The following is a 25,091-nucleotide window of genomic DNA, read 5'->3' as shown; positions in this document are numbered from 1 at the left end:
AAAAAAAAAAAAAAAAAAAATTTATTCGTATTTGTCCCCCTCGCTTTCAAACAGTGTTCTAGCAGAGGCACTGGGCAATTGGGCATTTATCCAGCGGTGGATGTGATCTACGTAGCCTCCTTGCTGACGTTATCATACAGTCTCTTTACCATAAGATTTTCACGCGTGTTGATTCTCGCCGAGTATCTTTCGTTAATGGTTTTAAGAATTCGTTCGAACTAATGGGACAATGTCTGGATTGTTGTTTGTATCGTTCTTCACGTACGTAATACGGAAAACACCTCCACGATTCCCAGACATAGACATTGATGAAAATGTACGAAAACGTTTGAAACGAAAAATACGGTAAAATATAATATTTTTCGTTATATATATGTATAATATAGTTAGTTAGTATAATTAGTTTTATATTTTTATCGTACATTGAAAGAGATTCACGAGCCAGAAAATAAAATCTATAACAATCTGTGTAGATGGATCCATAGTTCCGTGGAGGTGTCGACTATTTTGAACGAATTTTGTAAAACTATTTAAAATTTCAAATAAAACTCGTAAGTATGGAAGAAAATTACATATGCTGAAAGGAAAGGATGAATACAATGTTTTTTAATTTATGCCGGTGTTAGAGATAACAAGATCAAACGACAAGGACACGCTAGTAAAGTTATGCATAAATTTATGGGCGACCTGAAACATTCAGGTCGGTTTCTATATATACATAATTTTTACAGCAGCATATAATTTACCTCCGAGCTGCTTCAAGGAAAAACTTACATGATTCGCATTCTTGGAGCCATTGGAAAGCCAATAATCCTACCTTTGTAATAAAAAGGGAACTTTCTGAAAAGATGATCCAACAATGAACCAACGATGATGCAAATGGAAAGATGAAAGAGAGGTACACACTGACTGTATTCTCCGCATTTTGTATAGCAAAAAACCAGAACCGTGTGCTGGTATAATAAATATATGAAAAGAATGAATCAACTTCTTTCGTACTATGTTAACGCATGAAAGTCGCCAAAATGATATAAAAAGTCAAGATTCCATATCGTGAAAATAATGCTGCTCAATTCTTTCTTACTATTTAGAGGATATAAAAATTAATTTCGCTGAAATTATAAACATTTTGACTCCAACCTGCTTCTCAAGCTATCGCACCTAATCTTGCAGCATCGTTCAAATTTTTGATACAGTAATCGTTTACCAGCCTCGTGGAAAGAAGAGGCGGACAACAACAAAAAAGAAAGAAAAAGACACGAGAGATGAAACATGCCGAGTATGTCAATCACACCAAAAAGAGAGAGAGAGAGAGAGAGAGAGAAAAGGATAAGTACATTTTATCCTGGTTGACCAGGGAAGCCAGGCTTACGCCTATCATGTTTTACCCAACTTTACAGGAACTCAAAATTTTATAAAGTCTTGTTTTTGAAATTAAATGTCTGCAAATGACGACAATTATGATTATAATTCCGTAAACAACAATTTTGAAAATTATTATGACAATTCTGTAAATGAACATCTGTAAACTGTAATAATAACAACAAGAACAGTTCTGAAAATAAAGATTAGAAATATTATATGTATAGAAATATATATGTATTATATTATACGTAGAAATATTATATGCTAAATATGTATATTTCTTTTTCCTCTTCAGAAACCATAGTTTGCGTTAAGGATTTATCTAAACGACAAATCCCACGTCCAAATAGGAGCTATAATTCCCTCGTTTTGAAGAAATGTGATAAAAGAGCATTTTCCATTATTAAATATCTTTGGGAATACGTATAATGACATATTGATGCTAAAAACGTGAAAAAAGAAAAATTCATTTCACCAGGAAATGGGATTGGAAAAGATTTATATATAATTATATATATATATATATAATATTTTATATTGGAAAAATGGCCAGGAAGGGAAAAGAGCAAGAAAGAGAAAGAAGGGACTAGAAGAGGTGAAAAATGGAGGGACACAGAGAGAAACAGGAGAAGAGCAAGAAAGGTGGACAGTAGACCAAATTATAGAAGAAAGAAGGAAGACAGAAACAGAAGAGAGGAGGAAAAGGATGAGGGAATCCAAATATAACAGATACTACAGAAATATAACCAAAGATGAGATACCAAAGTACTTGGAAGGGAGGATGAAATGGAAGGACAGGAAAATTATAGCCAGATTCAGGTGTGAAAACGAGACCAAAGCGAGGGAATACTGGAAAGAGGAGGGAGAAAAGCGGTGCAGACTATGTAAAAGGGAAGAAGAGGATCTGAGACCTATGTAATAGAAGAATGTGAGATAACGGGAGGACCAAAAGACATGGAAAAAACACTGAATGAGACTGGAGAAGGACTAATGGAATTAAAAGCAATAATAGAGAAGAGAAGGACAAGGGCATTACAAGACGGGGAGGAATGACAAGAAGGTAGCACAGCAAGGAGGCAAAATACTAAAGTGGCAATTAATGTGTAGTCATAAGTGGCAATAGTTTGTAGTCATTAGTTTTAGCTGTTAGAGATAAGAATATGCTAAGCAGTGCAATACAGTAAATGTAAGAAATGTAAACCGAAAGTTCGTTCAAAGCCGAAAGGCACGGACTAAAATAAATAATAATATTTTATATTTTATTATATATATATTTCCAATCCCATTGCCTGGAGAAATGAATTTTTCTTTTTTCACGTTTTTAGCATCAATATGTCATTATACGTATTCCCAAAGATATTTAATATAATATAATATATATATATATATATTGGCTACGGATAACAGCCCATCCTCAATGTCTTTAAGAATAACGTTTTGTTCATCGCAATACACGTGTAAAATAATCTGACACAGCGATAATAACGGTAATAAATCAAATTTAACAGGAATTGTAATATAAGAATCAGTATGTTAGTTTAAACGATTATTGTCGTCCAGAGTGATTATCGGTAACAAAAAAAACACACATAATTTTGTTATCTATGATGGTTATTCGAAACCAAAAGAAATTCCATTATTGACAATGGTTAGATATTAGTAGCCAGAAAAATTTCTATCATCGATAACGGTTACTAATAACCACAAAATGTTCTCATTTTGAATAATGGTTATTCGTAACCAAAAGCAGTTACTATAATTTTGTAACTGTAATTTTATTAATCTTTGCCTACCAGCTATAAAATAAGATTCATATACTGAAACTCATTCTTGTTAAACTTACTCTTAATTATACTCTGTCTAACTGTATAATTGTATTTCGATAACTATATAACTATTGCAGTAATAATAATATAGCTGTGTACTGTGATACTACTTTACCAAATCTACATACACATGTATGTACACACAAAAGACGTAAAGCAATTACAAGTACGCGAAGGTAATGAGCCTACCAACCTACGCAAATTAGTTTTAATTAACGATCGCTAATGACTATTAATCGATGCGACAATAATTAAATAATAATAAATGTTGACCATCTACGGTGGTTATTAGTGATCGGAGTGCTTAAAAGTTGATATTTAAAACGATGGAACAATAAAAAAAATTACTATTTTTTGATCATTGATTTGTCGAAAAATCTCTTTTGAGATTTAGCGATAACTATGAAAATTAACCGTTTTTATAAACATTTCAAGCATATCTTTTCGTCGCTGATCGCACGACGACAATTTTCGATAAACGTTTTCGAGTGCAAAAAAAAAGAGAAAAAAAAAGAAGGATTAAGGTAAACAGAGCGGTATCCTCGCGAAGAAAATCAGCCGCCAGTGTATTTCCAGCGAGTGCAACAGTGCAACATCATCGTTACGTTCGTATTCTGTACAAAAGCATAGTGGAACGAGCAAAAAGGAACATCGTGTTTTCACCGTAGAATGATACGGACGAAAATAACCTTTACACGTAAGGGATTTCGTTCTTTGCTACCACGCAAATTTCTCTCAACAGATTCGCTGATACATAGTTGTCTGGTCACGGTGCTACTCTTTCATCCATAGTGAATCATCGGAACAGACGCGTTGCGTTTGATAATGTTTCACCGAAGCGATTTATATAACTCGTATATAATCGTTAGCTGTGTATGTATATACAGTGATCACAAAAGTTATTGGCGTACATCCTTACTGTATAGTCTGTATCGCAGTGCAATGTAACAGCTGTGGCTGATAGCTTTAGTTTGAACGATTATCGTTGTAACAATAAACGATCATATAGATAATGCTTATTTGTAACCAAAAACTTGTAACGTAAAACCTGATGCGACATAGGATAAATAAATAAAACAACGAAGGAAATCTTTCTATGAAGATATACGAAACTTGGATTAAACGAGACTTTATATATATATATATATATTTTTTATTATTTAATTTGTACTTTACAATTTGTCTAGCTGGACATTTGATAAATTTTTCTAACTTAATGAGATTCTATAATGTATATAAGTCTAGATTGGCCAATTTAAATTATTCCAAGACGATGTAATATTATTGTTTGTCGTTTATGGTCGAAGTTTGCACTGGTTGGATTTTCCTTGAGAAATTCTTCCTTCACATCCAACAGATACGATCTTCTACGACTCTTCAATTCGTTTCTAATACGTACAACTCGAACATTGAAAACTTTCTTTTTCGATTAATTTAGCCGACATGAGGAAATCTTCAGTGATCGTCGACGTTGATGATTATACGTGCTCGTTTGTAACATCGTGCAATGATAAATTATCAATACGGCATTCATGTTGCCACGCCTAAACATAGTTTTATTGAAATACGTAGGTGGACAAAAATTCTCGACCTTTCTATCGTCTAGTAATTTCGCGTACCGTAGAACACGATTTTCAACTTTTTCATTGTATTACAGAATTTTAAAGTAGCATGCGAAACATTTGTACAGGTATCAGGTACCGTGCAACACCGGTAATTAAATTCCGAAAAACGTCGTATCACGCGAAACGAGTTACACGAAACGTAGAATTAATAGAAAAATGCCGGCTAGATTGTAACAATTAATGAAAGTACGTATTTCTCATAATTAATATATTTTTATTAGAATAATCGATAATTAATTTAAAATATTACATATTAACGTTATTCATGTTAGTTACAAAAAATGTCACCGGATTTTTATCCGAAAAGCTTGAAGTTGCCACTTTCTACTCTTACAGCGCGCAAATTTTCGAACGCCAAAAAGCCAATACGATTCCACGGACTAAAAACGGATTAACAATTGGAATATTAGAAAATTTCAATGTTGCAAAATTCCATGCGCGAATCTGAGGTAGCTTCACTTGTCTAGGAAACGTCGAACGGTGTTTGAAAATTCCCATTAAGTTTCTTTTCGCGCGGATTTCTCCAATTTCTCCGATTCTCGAATCGTCGTACAGTGAATCCGTAAGAATTGTAAGAATAGCGTGTTATGTGTAACAAATTATGACTTCGATATCTATAATTTGAAACCGTATACTTCAATCAACAACAGTAAAGTATTATGGAAAAGACGGTATACTTTTATTAGGAAATTATTTATGAAATTATTTATTTACGAAAATATTCGAATATTCGTGGAAACTGTTTGTTTCTACGTATACGTAATACAGGTTGAGTCTACTTCAGTTATCCATTCATTGATTTTATTAAGCAAAACGCTTTGAATGAATTATGTTGCATTTCAAGGCACTCACCGGATAGATGAAAATTTTATTTTCGAATGTCTTATATAACTTGAAACGGAAAATTTGAAAAGGGTCCGAATATGTGTACAGAAGTTAGAAATGTATTTATCGTAGGATAAAAATCGTCGAAGAATTTGAACGATTATTTAATTATTCGCTATATTAATAAGCCACAACAGTGAGACTATCTTTAGCATTAATTGTACGTTTCAGACTACCCATGCTGTGTATTACTTTTTCATTAATCGTATGTCAGCGATATATGCAATTTCTCAATACATTTTCGCACTGGTCTCAAATATATTGGAATTTCGCGAAGTTTCGTGTAACGAGCGTAATATATTAGGTCGTCCGAAAAGTTTTTATAAGGAAATAATGAATACACATTTTTCGTTTTATATTATTTTATCGAATTACGTATGATCCATTTTGTTCTATCAAAATAAAGATTACAATGTCCGACAGATTAAGTTTCATGTTTGTATAAAGATGCGTTGTTGTAGAAGACGTGTCTGTAGAAGAAAGACACTTTTCGGACAACCTAATATATATTCATATGAAAATTCTGCGCTAGATGTTGCAATACTCCAAAAGATGTTCAAGTATGGCACGTTTGAATTTATTAATACAGCAATTTATTAATTTCTTCCTGAAAGAAGTAGTTTATTCTTATTTTAAAATTGTAGAACCAGTATAATTATAACGCGGAAAATGTTACTAGATTGCTGGTATTTATGCAAATCTATATTTTTGAAAATACAATTAAAAAAGTACTAATTCCGTAGCAAGTTGTCATAGCTTATCTATCAAGCATGATAGATAATACCATACTTCGGACATTGATATTTCATATATTTTTTCATATTATAGGTCATTCTATGCAACTTTCAAATTTTCTATAAATATTTAAAAATCTGCGGTCTAGCTGTTACGCAAAACTCGAATCCGGGATACAATGAAACAAAATTACGACGAAAATGCGTGCTTCTAATCAAATTCTGTCACGTCGTATTTTGTAGCTCGTACCCACACGAGAATTGAGAATTTTACAGCCGTTTTTTAATTAAAATATGCAGCGTAACTTCGCATTCTTTCGTCCCTTTCGCGTCTTTTCATCATTCTCGACACAATCGTATTCCTCTAACGTTAAGCACGTCTCAAGCTTCGACAAAATACGAATAAAATTTCTTATCAGTGTGTGTCATTCTTTGGTTCATTTACCAAACGTCCAGTTGAACAAATTGTAAAGTACAAATTAAATAATAAAAAAAGAAAATTCTTTGATTCGGTTTTGTCTATAAATATTTCCTTAAAATTTCGAAAAAAGAAGAAAGAAAGAAAGAAACGTAGAAAGAATGATAGAAACTCGAGGATCACAGAGTGAGAGGATGAACAACTTATTTTCGAAATATGGTTTGAAGTTTCCTGTTATATAAAATCTTCTTTGTTCATTTCCAAACCTTCGTCGAACTTTGATCGATTGCTTCCTGTCTAAACGAAGCTTTATTATGATGCACGATTTTGTTATCAGTCACAGAAGAGGGAAAAGGAGCGGAAGATTTTCTATCGTATCGGAGCATATTGCGTAACGTTTCCGATAAGAGAAACGCAAACTTTCGATGCGGTCGTTTTCATCGTTTTCGTCGCTGCGCGTCGTTTCATTGATCCGATTCAACGAGCTTGTTGTACCTTCGATTCCATTAATAAGATATGACATTTCTTCTTATGTATTATTTATTATTATTTATTATTATTCATCGATATCTAATCAGTAGACTGCTGATGTTCGTACATCGGTGGATAATTTTAACGTACATGTAAGAATGTGCATAGCGTGCAAAAATATGTGAGAATTATACGCGATAAATACGATAAATTTATTTTTATTAATTTTCCGGCCTTCGTGGCACTTGATAGTTAAGGAGAAGTATTTTAACATGAAATAGTTATTGTAGCCTTCGTGGATCGGTGATAAATCCTCCGTGTTTTCTAAAGAAACCGATAATATTAGTGTAGCTATTAGTAGACCGCGGATGTGTATCTACACGAATTCATACTTTTATGAACACAACTAAAAAACCAAAACTTAAATAGAGCTTCGTTTCATTCAGTAAATATTGTAAGGAGTATTACATTTCGAATATTTTATATATTTCTGCATATTATTACCACTATTATTATTTCAAATATTTTATGCATTACCACATATTATTAGTATTATTATTTGTTTATTGTCGCGAGACATAAAGCCTAGCACAATATCTGTTACAAACGTGTGCACTTGATGTAATTTTGATTTTTCAACTATACCAATACTATGTTACCATTGCACCGGTGTAACGTCTATCTTACGAACTAGGTCAGCAATTTTTAATCTACGGTCTGCAGATCACCGTGGGTCCGCCAAGTCCCCACTATAGGAATAAAAAATATTTAATATGCGTATTTATTCATAACGGATCTCTTCTCTGCAAATTTGAAGGTTGTCGATGAGCAGTTGACGAGTGTTTCAATTGTACATATTTGCCACATTACGGATTTCAGTCTTCAGTTGAGTCATGGGGGGCCGCGATAGCGAAGAATTTAAAAGGAGACCGTAAACAAAAGGTTAACACTTTACTGACGGCTAGCGGTTCAACAACATACGTACGTCCGAGCTCAGGCGTAGATTCTCCCTGACGCCGGCTCTGTTTCGGTTTAGACTCTCCAATACCATTCTTTTGGTTCATCGCGAACAGCAAGTTTTTCAAATTGGTGTAAAACTGTGGGAGCTTACAAAGCAACGTAACTGACGCAACTGAGCGAGGTACCTTAGTACTAAATAACAAATTACTTCTCAAATAATGAGAAAGATTATCGATGACGAAAAGCCGATTAATCGGCTATCGGTCGGTAAGCGTCGGCGACAAAAGCCGATTAATCGGCTATCGATCGGTAAAGTATTAAGAACCGGTGAACTAATGGAATAGAAATATGAAATAGAAATAGAATATGATATATAGTATACCACGCGGAATAACATAATATAGTATAGCATGAATGATAGCAAAACAATAGATAGAACTAGAGCAGAGTGTATTTCAGAATTGAATTAAAATTCTAGTGTCTTAATTCTCAGTCTTATCCTATCTTATTCTCAGAGGTTTCTTTGGTTCCAATTTGAGTTAATATTGCTGCTGATACTATTCTTCTAGACAAAATGCCCTTAGTTTCGCACATCCCTTATTCTTATCTTATTCTTTTCCCACATTTTGTCGAATCTCATATTTGCTTCTTGTTGATTGTCTTTTCTGTGTTTGGTCACTGCTTGTTCTTTGGTGTATCTGGCCTGATTTCTTCGCGTATATGAGACTGTTTGCTTTCTATTTCCCCTGTATATACGGTGACCGAAATTTCCATAAAGCCAAAGCTATATTTTTTTAGGTAAAATCTTATAATTACTTCACCCTAATGGCAAGTTTAGGTATGTAATACCTTTTCGGGAATCCTAGAAAAGAAACACACGTGTACGTAAATGGTTTTGCTAGCATTAACAAAAGGAAGCGAAGATGCTAATTTTATTTGTCAACAGGACAACAACTGTGGTTCGCACATCGAATGCTTTAAGTTTCTTAAAAGATTCATTCATTATTGATCTTTATTTTTGTCTCTATTAAATTAAAGGTTTAATAAATACATAAATACATAAATTTGCAGTGTAGTTATGACGCCAGTTCTACTTAATTATCATTGCTCTGCATACACAATCAATGTTATTAATATTCTCTAAATGTGCAAGAAGTGACAAAAACACGTATCTGAAAATCGAATAAGAAGATATAAGATCGGTGATGATATATCGAACTATAAAGTTGATTTTCTATAAAAGTTGAGGAATATGACTATTTGCTTTTTTATCTGCGGCCTTTATGTAAGATATTTAAAGTACAGTACAGGCTGTAAAATCTCAGCGTCTTCCATTTCTTTAATTATATTCATAAAAGTGTGCAAAATTACATAAAGGTTCGCAGTTTACTAATCATAAATACAATACATAGAAGGTGTTTAATGAACATGAATCCAAGATTATAAAAATTTATGATCAAGAAGGATAAAGATAATACTTTCATTGTAAAATATAATTTTGATGTAAAATATAATTTTCATAGGAGAATGTTTCATGAATTTAGTTTGCTTATAAGTAAAGTGAAATAAATATGTTAAATCGTACTATAAACTGAAAAATATGTATATTTTATACAATAACGAACGAAGTATGAGTATTTAAAAATATATATATATGGGTCGATTTATTTTTCATTAGTATTTCATGTTACATCAACTACAAGGCCATTAATGATACAGTGTAGGAATATATAGCGGGTAATTGGATTAAATCAACGTTGTTGCATAATTTATTTTTTTTATGAATTTTAAAATATCGTTAAAATGAAAATTTTTTAATCTCCCCTCCTTCAAATTATCATTAAGGAATGATTTAGTCTAAGTATGAAGTCTTTGCAAAGTATTTTATTTTGAACAGTTTCGAACAAGATGGTCGTTATGATTAGTCACATTCTACATTTTTAATATCGAAATGCAAGAAAAATACGAAAATCTCTGTTAAAAGAAAAAATATAATTATACGCCCTAATGCAATTTCTTTATCGATGTACCTTTTGACAAGATATAGTATTTCCACAGCTGTTCCTCCAGCTGCAAGAAAATTATTACAACCTTTCACAAAAAATATTATAGCCCCTCCCCATACTGAACAATTTTCGTTAATAAGTTTTTTTCATATCTTCAAAAATAATGTTTTAGATGCTCAAGTAAGTTTTAATATATAATAATAGGATTCCTTAGAAATATAAAATAATAAGATTCTTAGCTAATTTCTTCTTGGATCATCCCGTACAAAAACATTACATTATTTTGTAGTAACTAGACATAATAGTACCATAGTTATTTTCTTATATATATATATTTTTTTTGTACATACATAAGAAGGTAACTATGGTATATATATACACATTATATTATTATTATTACAGTATTACATTATATTATTGCGTACACACTATATATGTATATAGTGTATATATGTGCTATGCTATACATATACTCATTATATTATTATTATTACAGTATTACGTAATATTATTACATACACACTATGTATGTATATGTATATAGTGTATATACAAGCTATGGCATGTATATATACGCATTACGATCATTCATCAAATACCCGAACCAAATATAATAGAAGTATGTATATAGTCGAACGTGAGTACACATACGTCCCGAAGCTTAATTAGTTACTCAAACGAAACACGTAATGCAAACGTGGTAAGTTTATCGATTGTAATACTGTTGCCGTGTTACTAAACACCTATCCTATCCATTTGCTCGAATCAGATCCCGTATGCTGCCTTGTTTAATGTAATCGTTGAAGTCGATTCATTCGCCGATGAGAAATCGTATTAATTTCACAGTCTGTTTCCAGACATTTGCACAGTAACGAACTATTTGACTTAATTAAAAGACTCGTAAAGTTACGTGGCGTGAGCACGTTGATTCAGCAGAACGGGTTCCTCCGCGTTAATTTCTCTGCCTTCGGTTTCCGCACTTTGCAGTTCATTTTCTGTCTGGCTCTTTTTGCTAAATGTAGAAGGTGGTACCCATTTGGTATTCTTTTAAACCGTCAGTTGGTATCGTTAGGTCATAAACAGGCCGCGGAATAATATGAAACGATTAATATGGAAAGATCGGAAATTCATTTTGCGTCATTATTTTTGCGAATTATATTGCGAAACCTCAAAGCGTTAGAAGCTGGAAAGAAAATACCGTAATTTTGAAAGTTGAGCCTCGAAATTTGTCAAAATTTCTTTTTAAACAAATAGTGAGGTAGAATTCGATTAATTAATCAAATGAAATATACGACATCAAAGCGCACTTCGATGATTGCAGAATAACATGTTACACATATACGCTCATAAGATTACTCAAAAATATTCAGATACTTGCTTATTTGTGGCAAGACATATTTTTAATTACGAAACTACAGTCGAATTAGACGACGATTTCGTTCTTCATATAATCACCATAGCTACATAATATGCTGTAATAATAATAAAAATGTTTTATTCATACTTTAGGCTCATCATCTATTACAAGAAGATTCTTGCATTCTTATTTAGTTTCTTACGCTATATTACGTTCTTATATAATAAATTCTTATCAACTTATTGAACTCTTAGTTACTGTATTAGATTTGCATTTTATTGTGTTATATTACTTAATTTGTTTAGTAATTAGTATGTATGTGTCTATCCTAGCGTATACAGTACAGCAACGTATTAAGTTTTTATTATTATTTAATTTGTACTTCACAATTTATCCAGCTGGACATTCGGTAAATACGTATTAAGTGATCCCATAAGTAATGCGGTTTTTCCAAGAGTTCAATTCAAACGTGGTAGCTGCTACTATTGAAGTTTTAAAAACTTGAAATCGGAGACTTAATAGGGAAAAATAATGAATTATAAAAAATTATATTAAAATATTATTATACCGGAAACTATATTGTCAACAAGGTAATTTGTGCTTTTAATCTGATTTTACTTTTTTTAATCTGTATTACTTATAGGATGAGTTAATATAAATGTAGCTGTATTTGCACCTATATCTATATATAAAAAGATAGTTTATTATTCATCCAAGTACAGCCTTCTCTGGTCTCAGTGATTAGTACGTGGAACCAAGTGTCTGCTTTTTTCTCTCCTTGCATACCATATTGTTGGTACCGAGAGCATGCTGATATAAAATGCTTCAAGGTTTCTTTCCTTTACATAACTGGCATGCCTCTGCATCATTTATTTTTCTTCTTTCCTCCTTTTCCCCTAATATACTAAATTCATGCCTTCCAGCTAAACGTGTTTCGGCATCTGCTGTAGACTATTAGCAGTATGTCTAATTTATATAGCCTTCCCGGTTTGGTTCTGTTAGGTTCTCCATATATTTATATTAGGTCATCTTTAAATAATGCGATCGTTGATTTTCGTGTTATCAGAAGGAAAATAAACAATTACCTGTTGATAATCGACCAGTGATAAATTTCCTCGTGTTTTTATAGTTCACTATCTTTTCATGTAAAGTTATCTATTGTAATTTTTTAAAACTCCGACAGTAACAACTTCCATTGTTTTGAACTAACTCTAAGAAAAGCCGCATTACTTATCGGATGACCCGATATATCGGACAATACCTTGAGGCCAACGCTCCATCTCTGTCATCGACAAATGTTCCAACCTCGATTTTGTTCCTGCTACGTAACATAATAGTAACATAATAGTACGTACATTATAAGTTGATTCAATCGATCTTCGCAAGTCAATATGTAATAACAAAACTGACGTTTGTAGTTGTCATATCTTATAGAACTATTTTACTACTTCATAAACTCTTTATCTCCAGATTTTTCAATCCTTGGATTATAAGACAGATTGAGAAGGATCTTCTAAACTAAACGATAAAAATGCTTGAATGCTAAAACAATTAGTGATGTTCAAACAGCGAATGTACATATCATTATATAATATATAATTATTTTTTTTACATACATTATATAAATACTAAAATAAAATTATTGCTGCGCTTTTTAATGCGTGATACAGATTTACATTCTGGTGATTCTCTATAAGAAGATGGTAAGCGTTGTTTCTAATTAATAATTCGTCATTAATTTCTATAGTTCGACCAGATTCACATACCGTTAGGATAAAACGATCGAAGTGTCTGGATACTTATAAATCGAATAACCCTTCATCCTAAAAAATAATAAAAAAATATATCTAAAAAAAAAGACGCTACTCTATAACTTACGAGCTTATGGACTAACCCACTAACTGATCTTGAAATCCTAAAAAATGACGTGAAAGTACTTGGTCTTAACCTAAACCTAAACGAAGTTACAGTGAATTCGATATAAAGGAACCATATTATTTTCCATGTCTAATGGAAGAAGTTTCGTAGCTGTTGACGATAAAGTTGATTTTGTAACGTTCCACGAGAATTTCCCGGGCATCTCCTAACCTCCGAATTAAGAGGTCATCGCGTTGAGGTTATGTTGAGCTAGAATTCTGAAATGGCGAATGGTACACAGAAGTTTCACTTCCTTCGCTTTTACGACAGTTTGTTTTTCTTCGCTAAACGATAACACGTTCAGAACTTATCTACTCCAGAGCTTTTTAATTGTATTTCGCAGTCTATAAGTCCTCTGTAAATATGTAGACGTAGACTACAAAATAGATGAATATTGCGAGCGATGTAATTTTTCTTTAGATAAGTTTATATTTATTGTGTATATTTTATTTCGGAAAATAACTAATTGATTGTTTGAAACTTCCCATGAAAGTAAATAAATGCGAATTGCTTAATCTCTGTAGATAACACGGTGCAAGGTAGCAAGCATATGCAAGTTATATTTCATGAAATATCTAGTTTTCAACGCTTCAACAGACTACGCAAATATTTTATCAATATTCGGAAGAATATATGATATCCTGTTGCAAGATACATATTGATAAAGCGGAACATCATTTTATCTGTAAATAATCAAAATAAATAAGGTTGTAAGACGACAGATCTATTTATTATTTATAATTTATTATTTTTCCATGGGAGAGAGGGAGGGAAGCGCGATCGAAGAAGAAAATCAGCTGGACTATCCGAGTAATATTACGATTTTCTTCGTGCATATTTTATAGACTGCTGAAGTATTATTAGACTTATACTACATATGTATTATATCCATTTAAACATTGAAATGTACGGATGCTACAATAAATTACTTACCATGCTATTTATTGGGTTGACAACTAAGTGATTGCGGATTTTGTCATTAGGTGGTAATGCAAAAATCCGCAATCACTTAGTTACCAACCCAATTTATGTTACCTTATTTTATATTTATATGTCATTACTACATATCCGTAATTACTACATATGCCATCCGTTTCGATCACTTAACTTTGCAACTAATATGCGAGAAACGAATCAAATATATAGAGAATTTTATAACACTGATTTATATAGATAAGCATCGATACTTTTACTTATCGATGTTTCAAGATAAATAGTTCAATGTAACTTGAAGCATTATTATAATGTATATACACGGGATTATGAATTACGTATTGTTATAAATACTGTTAATAAGCATTTAGAGAAATCTGGTAAGATCGCGAGAATTTATTTGTAAAGACAGGGTTTAAGATACAGCGACATGTTTACAAGCGGGTTCAACGTTCGCGGTACATATTTCGAATGCAGAGTATCGTACGTTACCAATTCCTAGGAAAGACGGTAGAGCACAGTGATACGCATGTTCGCTTAAGTGACTTACGATTAGATAAAATACATTACATCTGCATATACTTGATGACAGGGCTGGATATTATCGGAATAAATTTTTATTCAAATAATTATCCAAATAAAATTTTGGTCTTATTTGTCTCTTGCTCTGCTACTTTAAGATGCTCTGCATCTTAGATGATACTATTTAAGTAACGATGTATCTGAAGACCAAATTATTTTATTATTTTATTATCTTGTTATTTTATTTGACATTCAGATATTTGTTATTTGTCTTTACCGAGAAAATAATTTTCTTTTTATCGTGCCATGGAATATTCATCCCAAAACGTACACTTAATATGAAGAGCATAGTGTGTAACGTTTCAAACATGATTGATTTCGTTAACAAGTACTCGTCTCTCATTATGAGGTCCAGTTGAACGACTGTTTCGTTACTATTATTTAATGGCGATGTGACTTGATCATCTGGTGAAATGTTCGGGTTGTATTAAGAGCGAATTTATAATAATTGGTCTTTTATGTATAGGAAAATCTCCCGTTTCTTATTTTACGTTATTATTTGGAATTGTCGTTTGGAAATAGTTTATTTTTCAAGTAAGATATTGGAATTTATATTTGCATTCGTTCTTATTTTGAAATAAACTTGTTTGTTATTTTATTTGCAGTGGTTACTTGTTTTATTTTTTATTTGTTGCGGTTACTTTTTATTTCAAATAAAAGGTAACAAAAAAACCCTGCTTGGCCCCTGAAAGCACTCGTTATTAAAGAATACAATGATATAAGAAAATAGATCGTAGATGACAGTAAAATAATATGATAGAACACTTGATATGTTCAGTATCTAAGTCCATTTTTACAAATTCATGCAGTTACATATAATACATGGTACCAGTGTATATTTAATGTAATAATATCCTAATAAAGAATTCAAGAATCATATAAAAATTATATTACGTAGAGTGAGGGCGATTCTACACGAAAAAACAAGTCAAAGATATGCAATATTTTTCATTTGAGGCTCCCTTACAGACAAAATCGAATTGGAAAATTTGTCTAGCATATATGGATTTGGCTAATTAACAATTGGGTACGAGTAAACAACCAGCAGGAGGTTATTCTATATGCGAAAATAAGTAAAAAACATAGAATAAAATTTATCAGTGTAAAGCCTCATTTTCGAAAAAAAAAAAAAATGGAGTTTAAACGTGTTTAGTTAGGAATAGACCAGATCAATTTTCAAATCTCATTTTGTCAGAAACGAAGCATCCTATGAAGAAACTCTATTCTACATTTTCGACTCATTTTTATACGTAGAATAGCTTCCAGTCTGGAAGTAGCCAGCTTTAAATATACTTGAAACGTATACAAAAATTTTCGATACAAACTCGATTTTCTCGAAAACGGAGCCTCGAATGGAAAATCCTCGTTCGAAATCACCTCCACCTGGTTTTTACTATCAGTACTGGTCACTATTCCGTTTTGAAATGTACATTATTACGGTAAAACTACAACTAGAATTATTACACCAACACTACATTAACATATTTAATCGGTGAAATAAAAACAAAGCAAAAATAAATGGAGCATAATTCAAGTCCTATCGTCTGTAATTACCATTTCAATTATATTCTACGCTTGATATTTTGTCGACGAAATCAATGGGTCAAGTTTGTCAACGCATTATCCGTCATCGATCATAATCGTCAGGTAGCGTGACCACAGCTGAAACTTCCCTGTGAAACTATGGCCACCGCGCGAGAGGCGTTCTTTTCCACTACGAATTTCAGTTAGCAAGTTTGAAAACGGTATGAAAAGCAGAGAACCACTGCAGGCAGACAGTCGCTAGGTGTGTTACTATTCTCGGTCGGCGGCATTCCGATAAGCCGTGTGCCAAATCTCGGCCCAACACTGGACGAACGGAAACGTTCAAATCTGAGGGCGAAATTCTGCGTTTCTCGGATCATCTTTACTTCGTCTTCTTTCTCACGATGTACGCTATCGATCAGTTTAAGTATAAGCGACACTTTGGTAGACACGTAGTGACCAACTATGTGAATTACACCGAACTTAAAAAATGAAAAGTGAATTAGTAGTCAGAAGCATCGCTAACTATTTTCTTACAGAACGAGGATATAAATCTAAGTTACATGTTAAACGTATTCGAACACTTGGTAGATTTTCAGTAACCGTGTGCGGATTTTAAGAAACTGAAGAAATCAGTGATGAATCAGTAATTAGAAGCAACACTTGCTATCTTTTCATCGAATTGAGATATAAATCTAAATTATATGTTAAACGTATACGAACACTTTGGTAGATTTATAGTAATTCATGTGAATTGTACGAAACTGAACAAATTAACGATGAATTACTGATGAATTAGTAATTAGAAACAACACTTACTATCTTCTTACAGTAGCACCAGAGTATGAATCTAATTTACAGTTCGAAAAATGTTATCATATTCGATTAACGAATTAAAAAGGTATATATGATTCTACTTGGAAATATTTGTCATACGTATGTCCAGAACAATCATCGACGCAATAGATTAATCGTGTCAAGTGACAGTCAGTGGCTCGCGAAAGTATTCCTACGCTTCGTCGACATCTTTTATGATCATATTACGTGTGTTATTGAAAACATTTGGAAATTTAATTAGCACTGTAATGACATCCAATTATCACTATTACATTGGCAAAATTTTAAATAATTTTGAAAATATATATAGAAATTACAACATATTTAATAATTATATATTTAAGTATAGTATAAAAGTATTTTTTTTAAAGTATATATATATTGCAAAGATCACAAAAATATTTAAACAGACAATCATACACAATATCAATAAGTCTCAGTATTTAGTGAAACCATCGTTAACACTTATTACATGTTTTAAAGTGACTGTTCATACTGTATACTAATTCTTTTTTAAATATAAGTTCGCAGTTAATATGTTGCAACTTCTATATACGCATATAGGAGTTAATTTAATTTTTAGATTAAATTCAAAGTCAGTATGATATTGACAGCTGCATCTCGTTATAACGTTGTTCAAATATTAAAATGTTTTATATAACACATACAAAATGCGCGTGAAAATTTTCCATAGTAAATGTACGAATACTTTTCTGATACACTGTACATTTCCTATTCAAATATCACTGGTCATATTAACAACGAAAGTTTTTCTATCAGCTTAGAAGACTCTTCCTAATCTGTCTCGTGATTAAAAATTAAATAATTTGAAGATAAAAAGCTTGTCGACTAATAAGATAGTTCTCTAGGGTATGACAATTACGAACGCCAATTTCTTACTTAATATTGACTTTCGAAAATCAATTCAATAATATATTAAACCTAACCCCAATCAAATCAATAATATATTACAAACTAATTCAATCGATTTGTAATATATTATTATCCGTAAGTGTGATGGTTACGGAGAACATAATCATCGCAACTTGATTTGACTGTAGTTTTGTAATTGAAATATGTCCAGTCAAAAATAAACAATACTTTTAAGCGGTGGTGTATGTTGTTCGTTATGTGATCGTGGCAGTCAATTATAGATTGCACCGTTATCAGCTGCACACGTTCGAGAAATTAATTAATAGCATTTTTGTTGTCTTATTTTAATATCCTTACATCGAATAGTATCGAAGAGAAGAAAGAAAGGAAGGAGTGGGGAAATTCCTCAATCATCTTCGTGCCTTAAATAAAGTGTTAATAAAATGTCTATTACTTAAGTATTGCTGTACGTATTGTCGAGGACAAATTATATCGTTACGTAAATATATAAACATAGGGGCATGTATTTTGGAAATATTTTAGCAGTTTATCTAATTTAAGGTAAAATTTGACCATTCGCTCTTTTTATCGGTGGTTATGATATCATTTAGATTTTCCTTATAACTTGTTCCAACTTGTTGTAATCGATTATTCCAATCAATTAAAGTATTCAAATATCATGCAACATTAGAGAATTGACATTGGAGCTGGTTGAATAAAATTATGCAATTTATGATACACATGTTTATGTAGTTTGCCATATACATCAATACGTGTTTGTAATATTTTTCAAATATTCGTTATTACTTTCGTTTGCCACTCGTTATTACGTTATCTGTTTCAATATATGCTAATTGCTCGAGCAAAGCTGAAACCTAAGCAAAGAAAAAAAGGAAGACGTTGGAAAATTATTGAGAATCTTGTCACGCGTCTTCCTATTTATTTATGTAATCAGTCAGTGAACAGTGTAGGAACACGTGTGCATCTCATATTGTTGCGTTCTGTCCACCTGGTACACTGACATCACATTCAGGAGCCAAAGGTTCGATGACCTTAACAACCGACGAGTTCTCACTCGCAGAAAGCTACTTTTGTCGTTCTCTTTTCAATCGCCTACCATAGACGCATGTACCGCTTCGTTGCGGCTTACGTAAAACGTTCGTTCGATATTTTTAGCTTTATAGGAGAAACCGACATCTTGTTCCGTATTTCCAAAATACAAATAGGAAACGAGCGTAACTTCTCCATAATAAAGCCTCTCCTTGCCAGCAAATAGTTACGTTGCCCAAGTAAATTCGACGAATGAAATAGAAAATACGATTCCGTAGCTATGAGACATCGCGTGTATTAATTTTATAGACACGCGCACAGGCTCACGAAAGTATTCCGTGAAAGTAACCGAATATCCTAATATCCAAATACCCTGATATCCGAACATTTCCCAGTAATGGATGCCTTTTTCCGTGTCAGATATGTACATATTTTTGCGAATGTTCATGCATAGAGCGTACTCTTTCCTTCATTTGATCGGGCGAATTCCAATTGTGAGAATTTAGAATGAAATTAATAGCGTTCTATTCAAATATCGAGAGGAAATACGACGACGTCATTGAAAAACTGGAAACTAGCATTAGTGCGACGGAATCAACAGAAACGCGTGATGTTGAAAAATAGAAGCACGATATTGAAAATTATTTAGGGCGCGTAGATTTCCCGGACACTGGCAACCGTAGAAAAACCTTAAATATAGCGACGCGACGAAACGGTTTCATCGCGATGAACGCGACAATAATGACGATTTTATGCGAACGCAGGAGACAGCAAACGAAAGTGGTAACGAAGAGGTGCCCTCTCATGTCGAAGCATTCGTGGCATTCAAAAAAGAGCTTCGATGGTTCGAAGTACAAAGTGAATGTAACTCTACGCAGTTATCATGTGACTTTGCAGCCACGGGGATACAGGACCCATAAATATTTCAAGAGTCTGTCGATTGATCTTAATCTGTATTCGAATCAATGAGATTTCGCATAGGAAAAGTGATTGTTCTATTATTCCAGCAGTTTCCCTTCCCTGCTAGATCGGACAAGGCAAGCTTTACTGTATATAATAATAATAATAATAATAATATTTATTACGTATAAGACTTCGTGTCTATTACAATAATAGTCTACTTTTTGGCACAGCGAATTGGTTTCCTTAGTATAAATTTTCTTATCTTAGGTACAGTTATTCTATCTTTATAGCATAGGCAGATATATTCTTTCGATGAATATACCCGCATTGCATATTATATCTCCTCAGTTTAAATTGGGTTGAACAGAAAGTTCATTCCTTTTTTCGTAGCAAGATGGATCGGAGTTTAAACAATAACTATTAGCCTCGATTTAATTGATCCAACCTGGTATCGTTGATTATGCAACTTGGACAGCTAGTTGTACTCCATCTACTATATTTTTCCGATCTTACACGCTCAGGCTATCACTTATTCCGCTCGTTGCGAAACTACCTCAACAATGAGAACTTGTCTTCTTTGAAAGACTGGAAAAACGGAGTGGAAAGATTCTTTTTCTCGGAAGACCAAGCAATTCTACGCCGATGGAATAACGAAGCTACCGCGAAGGTGGCGAAAAGTCATCGAAAGGAATGACGCATACATCGATTGAAAACGATACACGTAAAGGGGAAGGCACGTCCTTCGGTTTGACCGTAAAAACGAAACGAACTTTCCGTTCAAATTGATTGAAGTTACAAGATATTTATATTATTTATACACAAGCATACAGAGTGGATTCTGCACGTGAAAACAATGAAAAATAATTCATACGGACGTATGACCATGTTTAACCTTGTTTGCCAATTATTAGCCAGTTTTATGTCGAAATAATTCTCTATCCAGAGATAGAAGTGGTTGAACTAATTTCACCTGTCTATTTACCGAGAGAACTCAATATTTGACGTTGAATTCCTTGTATTTGAATTCTGTAAACTTCTCTTTGCTATTTTTTTCTTTTTTTTTTTTGTTCCCAAATGCTGCAGGACACCTTGTATATTTCGCACAGTAGATCGTCCATTACATTAATAAATGTTAAAATACCGATTCGATTCATATTTAATACTTATTACATGTTTAAAACGGCTATTCATGATGTATACTAATTTTTTGTTAAATGCACGTTTGCAAATAAATATCTTCTAATTTCTATGTACATTTTCAGATTAATTTTCGAGCTTGATCAACATAGTGATAACAGTCATATTTCACTGCATCGTGTTCGATGATTTTCGAGAAAATGAATTTAGAATGACAGGTTAAGGAGTTGACACTTAAAAAATTAATAGTAACTGCATAGTATAGAGATCAATATTCTTATAATACTAATACAAAAATATTATACGTAATTGAGGTTAGACACGGGTATCCTAACGTCTCTAATAAACCATTTAAAATATAACGATATATAATCAATTGATTTGCGTAAAAAACGTAATAATATTTTTGTATCTCGTATCGAAAGCAAATAATTAACGAACAATAATTTCTATTTGCTATAAATGTTCTTTAAAGAGCGTAAATAAACTTCATGAATTTTTCCAGAAAAGATATGAATATATGTGTGTGTATTATACAATTGAGGTTAGCAACGAATATCCACAATATTCATAATAAACGGTCCAACCTATAACAAGAATTAATTTGTTCAAGCAAAAACATAAAATCTTTGTTATCTTATGTGCAAAGTAAATAATTACGTAGCCAGTAAAAGAATTTGATTTGTACGTTATACGTAAACATTTTCTAAAAAATGTAAATAAGCTTCATGAATTCTTCCAAAAAATATACCAACGTGTATAACGCGAAGAAAATGTTTACTTCGAAATATAAAGGAGATTGAATAAAACATCCTCAATCGAAAGGAGAGACAACGAGAAACATCTCTCGTAATAGTTTATAAATTGATATTCAACTCTTACATAGTAGAATGCGAGAGTATGTAGAACGCTATCCCTAATCGGCATGTAAAACCTGTATCCTCTTAGGCCTTGTAGCGAAACACGCGAAAGAGGTTGATTGTAGGTATCGATCTTTAAATGAAGAATCTATGTTTATGACCACGCAGACATGCGCCCTAGTCTCGACCTAAATAATCATGCACGCAACGTTCCAGGAACGTAAACAAACACATGCAGCTACCGTAATATAAAACGGCTGTACCGATGGCGTTACCGAAACACGTAATCATTACAAAAATACGTTTCTTTTGTAGATAACGCCATGCAACACCCCGGCCACACCACCAAATTTCCCTGACGCGCTTTTGGCGTTTTCCAAAATGTCCGCAGGTGACAAAACTCCATCAGGTGAGTTTTGCTTTACGTTATTTATTTACTTATATTTATTATACATATATATTATTTATATTTATTTATTTATACTATTTATATTTACTTTACATTGGACATGGTGTCACCGAACTGTTGGTACTATCTGAAAGGGTAGAAAATCTATATTAAAAAATAAGTCGAAAATGTGGGGTGACACTGTTTCGTACGGAGCTTCATTTTCGAAAAAATCGAATTTGAAAATCAAGTATACTTGAATATGACTAATACCGGACTAGACGGAAATAAATAATCAATAGCAGGACATTTTAGATGCGAAATTAAGTCGAAAATGTAGAATAAATTTTTCTCGTGAGACTCTTTGTTCCCGAGAAAAATAAAAAGATCATAGACGTGTACTAAATCATAGACCAATTCTTAACTAAGCATGTTAATATCCCTATTTTCTTGAAAATGAAGCCTTATAGGAAACAATTTCGTTGCATGTTTCTCACTTATTTTCGCATTTAGAATAACCTCCTACCGATTATTTACTTATATCCAGTCGATAATTAATTAAATTAATTGTCGAGTGACAAACCTGGCGCGCTTGCGACCATATGCTAGTCAGCATTAGTCGTACTACTTTGAACTACGGGAGAAAAGTATATAATGTTTCATTTGTACATAAAGCATATGGCCTAATGACCTGTCCTGACATTATAGAGAAATTTAAACTTAATGTTCCATCGAAAAACTTACGTCATCCTGAGCTATTGCGAGTTGAACGTCGTCGTACATTGTACGGTTATTTTAACCGCATCAACCTTATGATACTACATGCCAATAGTGCATATACATCCACTGATCTTTATTCTGCAACCATCTCGCTTACTTAAATTCCAACGATCTCCTATATCGCTACAGATCTTGTCTGTCTCCTTGTTTTTGTTCTTATTCTGTTAGTTGGCAATTCTTGACACTATGTTCTATTTAAAAATACTTAGCTATTTTTTGTTAATCGCACATTAGCCAGAACCGATCCTAGCTATTAAGTACATAATAACAATAATTATTAATTGATTACTCACTTACTCGCGCATCTTTCCTCTTTTGTATTGCTAATGAGTTTTCTTGTCACACACACACACGCGCGCGCGCGCGATATAACAAATAGAATAAAACAAAATAAATGTTCAAACTCGATTTTCTCAAGAATAAAATCTCGGACAAAAAATGTCTCTCTACACTTTCGATTTCTTTCTTCATGTAAATTCGCTTTCTTTCGGCCTGTACCACCAATTCTGTAACAGCCTGTATATTTATTTTATATACAGGATATCTCAGCTAAATGAGATCTATATATTTACGACTGTATAAAAAAACTTCTCAGAACAAAGTCAAGCTACCTCAAGGGATATATGTAACGGTGAAAAGAATTTTTTCTCTAGTTTACTTCTTTAGGAGATTTCAATATATATATATATATTTTTTACTTTTTTATATACTATGTATTTTTTTTACACCAGTTGACATGATTTTTCATTCTCTGTACAAAAGTATCGAAAAATGTATGTCGGGAAATGCACAGTTTAAAAGATATTTCGATTTTAATTCCATTAAAATGTACTGTATGAAATGTTTCCTTGTCTCTCATACGTCGAGCTTTACAAAATTCAAGTTACGATATCTTTCGAAGTAAGCATTTTCAGACACGAGAACCTTTAATACTTTTGTATTGAGAATAAAAAATCACATCCGCCGCTGTAAAAAAAATATATAGAGATGTATATAAAAATATACCGCTACGCTTGAGATCTCGTGGAGAAACGACCTCGAGAAAAAATTATTTTAACCCATTACACGTGCTCCTTGAAACAGTTTAACTTGGTTTTATTTATTTTATTTTCTGTTAATCTAACTTAGCCCGAGAAGCTTTTTCATACAATCGTAAATAAGGCAGATATCTAGCTGATTCCATTTAACTGAGACAACCTGTATTATTTATTTCTTCTTTCATTTTTACGATGTATTTATACCTAATAAATGACTTTTTAATGTCGAAAAACTGTTTAGATATTTGTAATTTCCCATTGTATGCGTCTTTTCAGTGATTTAATATTTCGTACAGTAATCTTTAGAAGTAAAATGACGTTATTAAATAGAATGCGGGTTTTTATGCATATTCATAGTTTTATCAAGCTGATTAAAAAAATAAAACCTAAACAAAAATTTGTCTCACCTACTAAATATTGCAACGTATGCTTTGCTTTATATATCTGATGCATTTTTTCATATTACGCGCATTCTGTAAATTTTTCTTTAATAAGCTATTAAGATACAGTTGTGTGCAGAAATTTTCAGTCAGCTTTAAACTTTTCGCTTCATACCCCAAAAGTGATGTCGTACGAAATTTTAACTGATATTACGTAACAATATGTTGCATAACAATGTTTAT

General features: G+C 32.4%; 1 protein-coding gene and 1 long non-coding RNA gene across 3 annotated transcripts in view; both read left to right on the top strand.

Annotated features, from left to right (window-relative positions):
- Positions 1-25,091, top strand: part of LOC122571934 (UBA-like domain-containing protein 2) — a 90,574-nt gene that overhangs the window by 59,127 nt on the left and 6,356 nt on the right. For both annotated transcript variants that reach the window (XM_043736295.1, XM_043736296.1), the window contains exon 3: positions 22,579-22,672. In XM_043736295.1, coding sequence (XP_043592230.1) covers positions 22,579-22,672 — 94 coding nt within the window. The remainder of the gene's footprint in view (positions 1-22,578; positions 22,673-25,091) is intronic.
- Positions 17-1,592, top strand: LOC122571935. The gene is made up of 2 exons (XR_006318293.1): positions 17-898; positions 1,197-1,592. It is a non-coding gene; the product is annotated as an uncharacterized LOC122571935 (long non-coding RNA).

Source organism: Bombus pyrosoma, linkage group LG10 (assembly GCF_014825855.1).
Source record: "Bombus pyrosoma isolate SC7728 linkage group LG10, ASM1482585v1, whole genome shotgun sequence".
Lineage (NCBI taxonomy): Eukaryota > Metazoa > Arthropoda > Insecta > Hymenoptera > Apidae > Bombus > Bombus pyrosoma.
The sequence above is the reverse complement of the archived record's forward strand: the minus strand, read 5'-3'. Positions and strand labels throughout refer to the sequence as shown.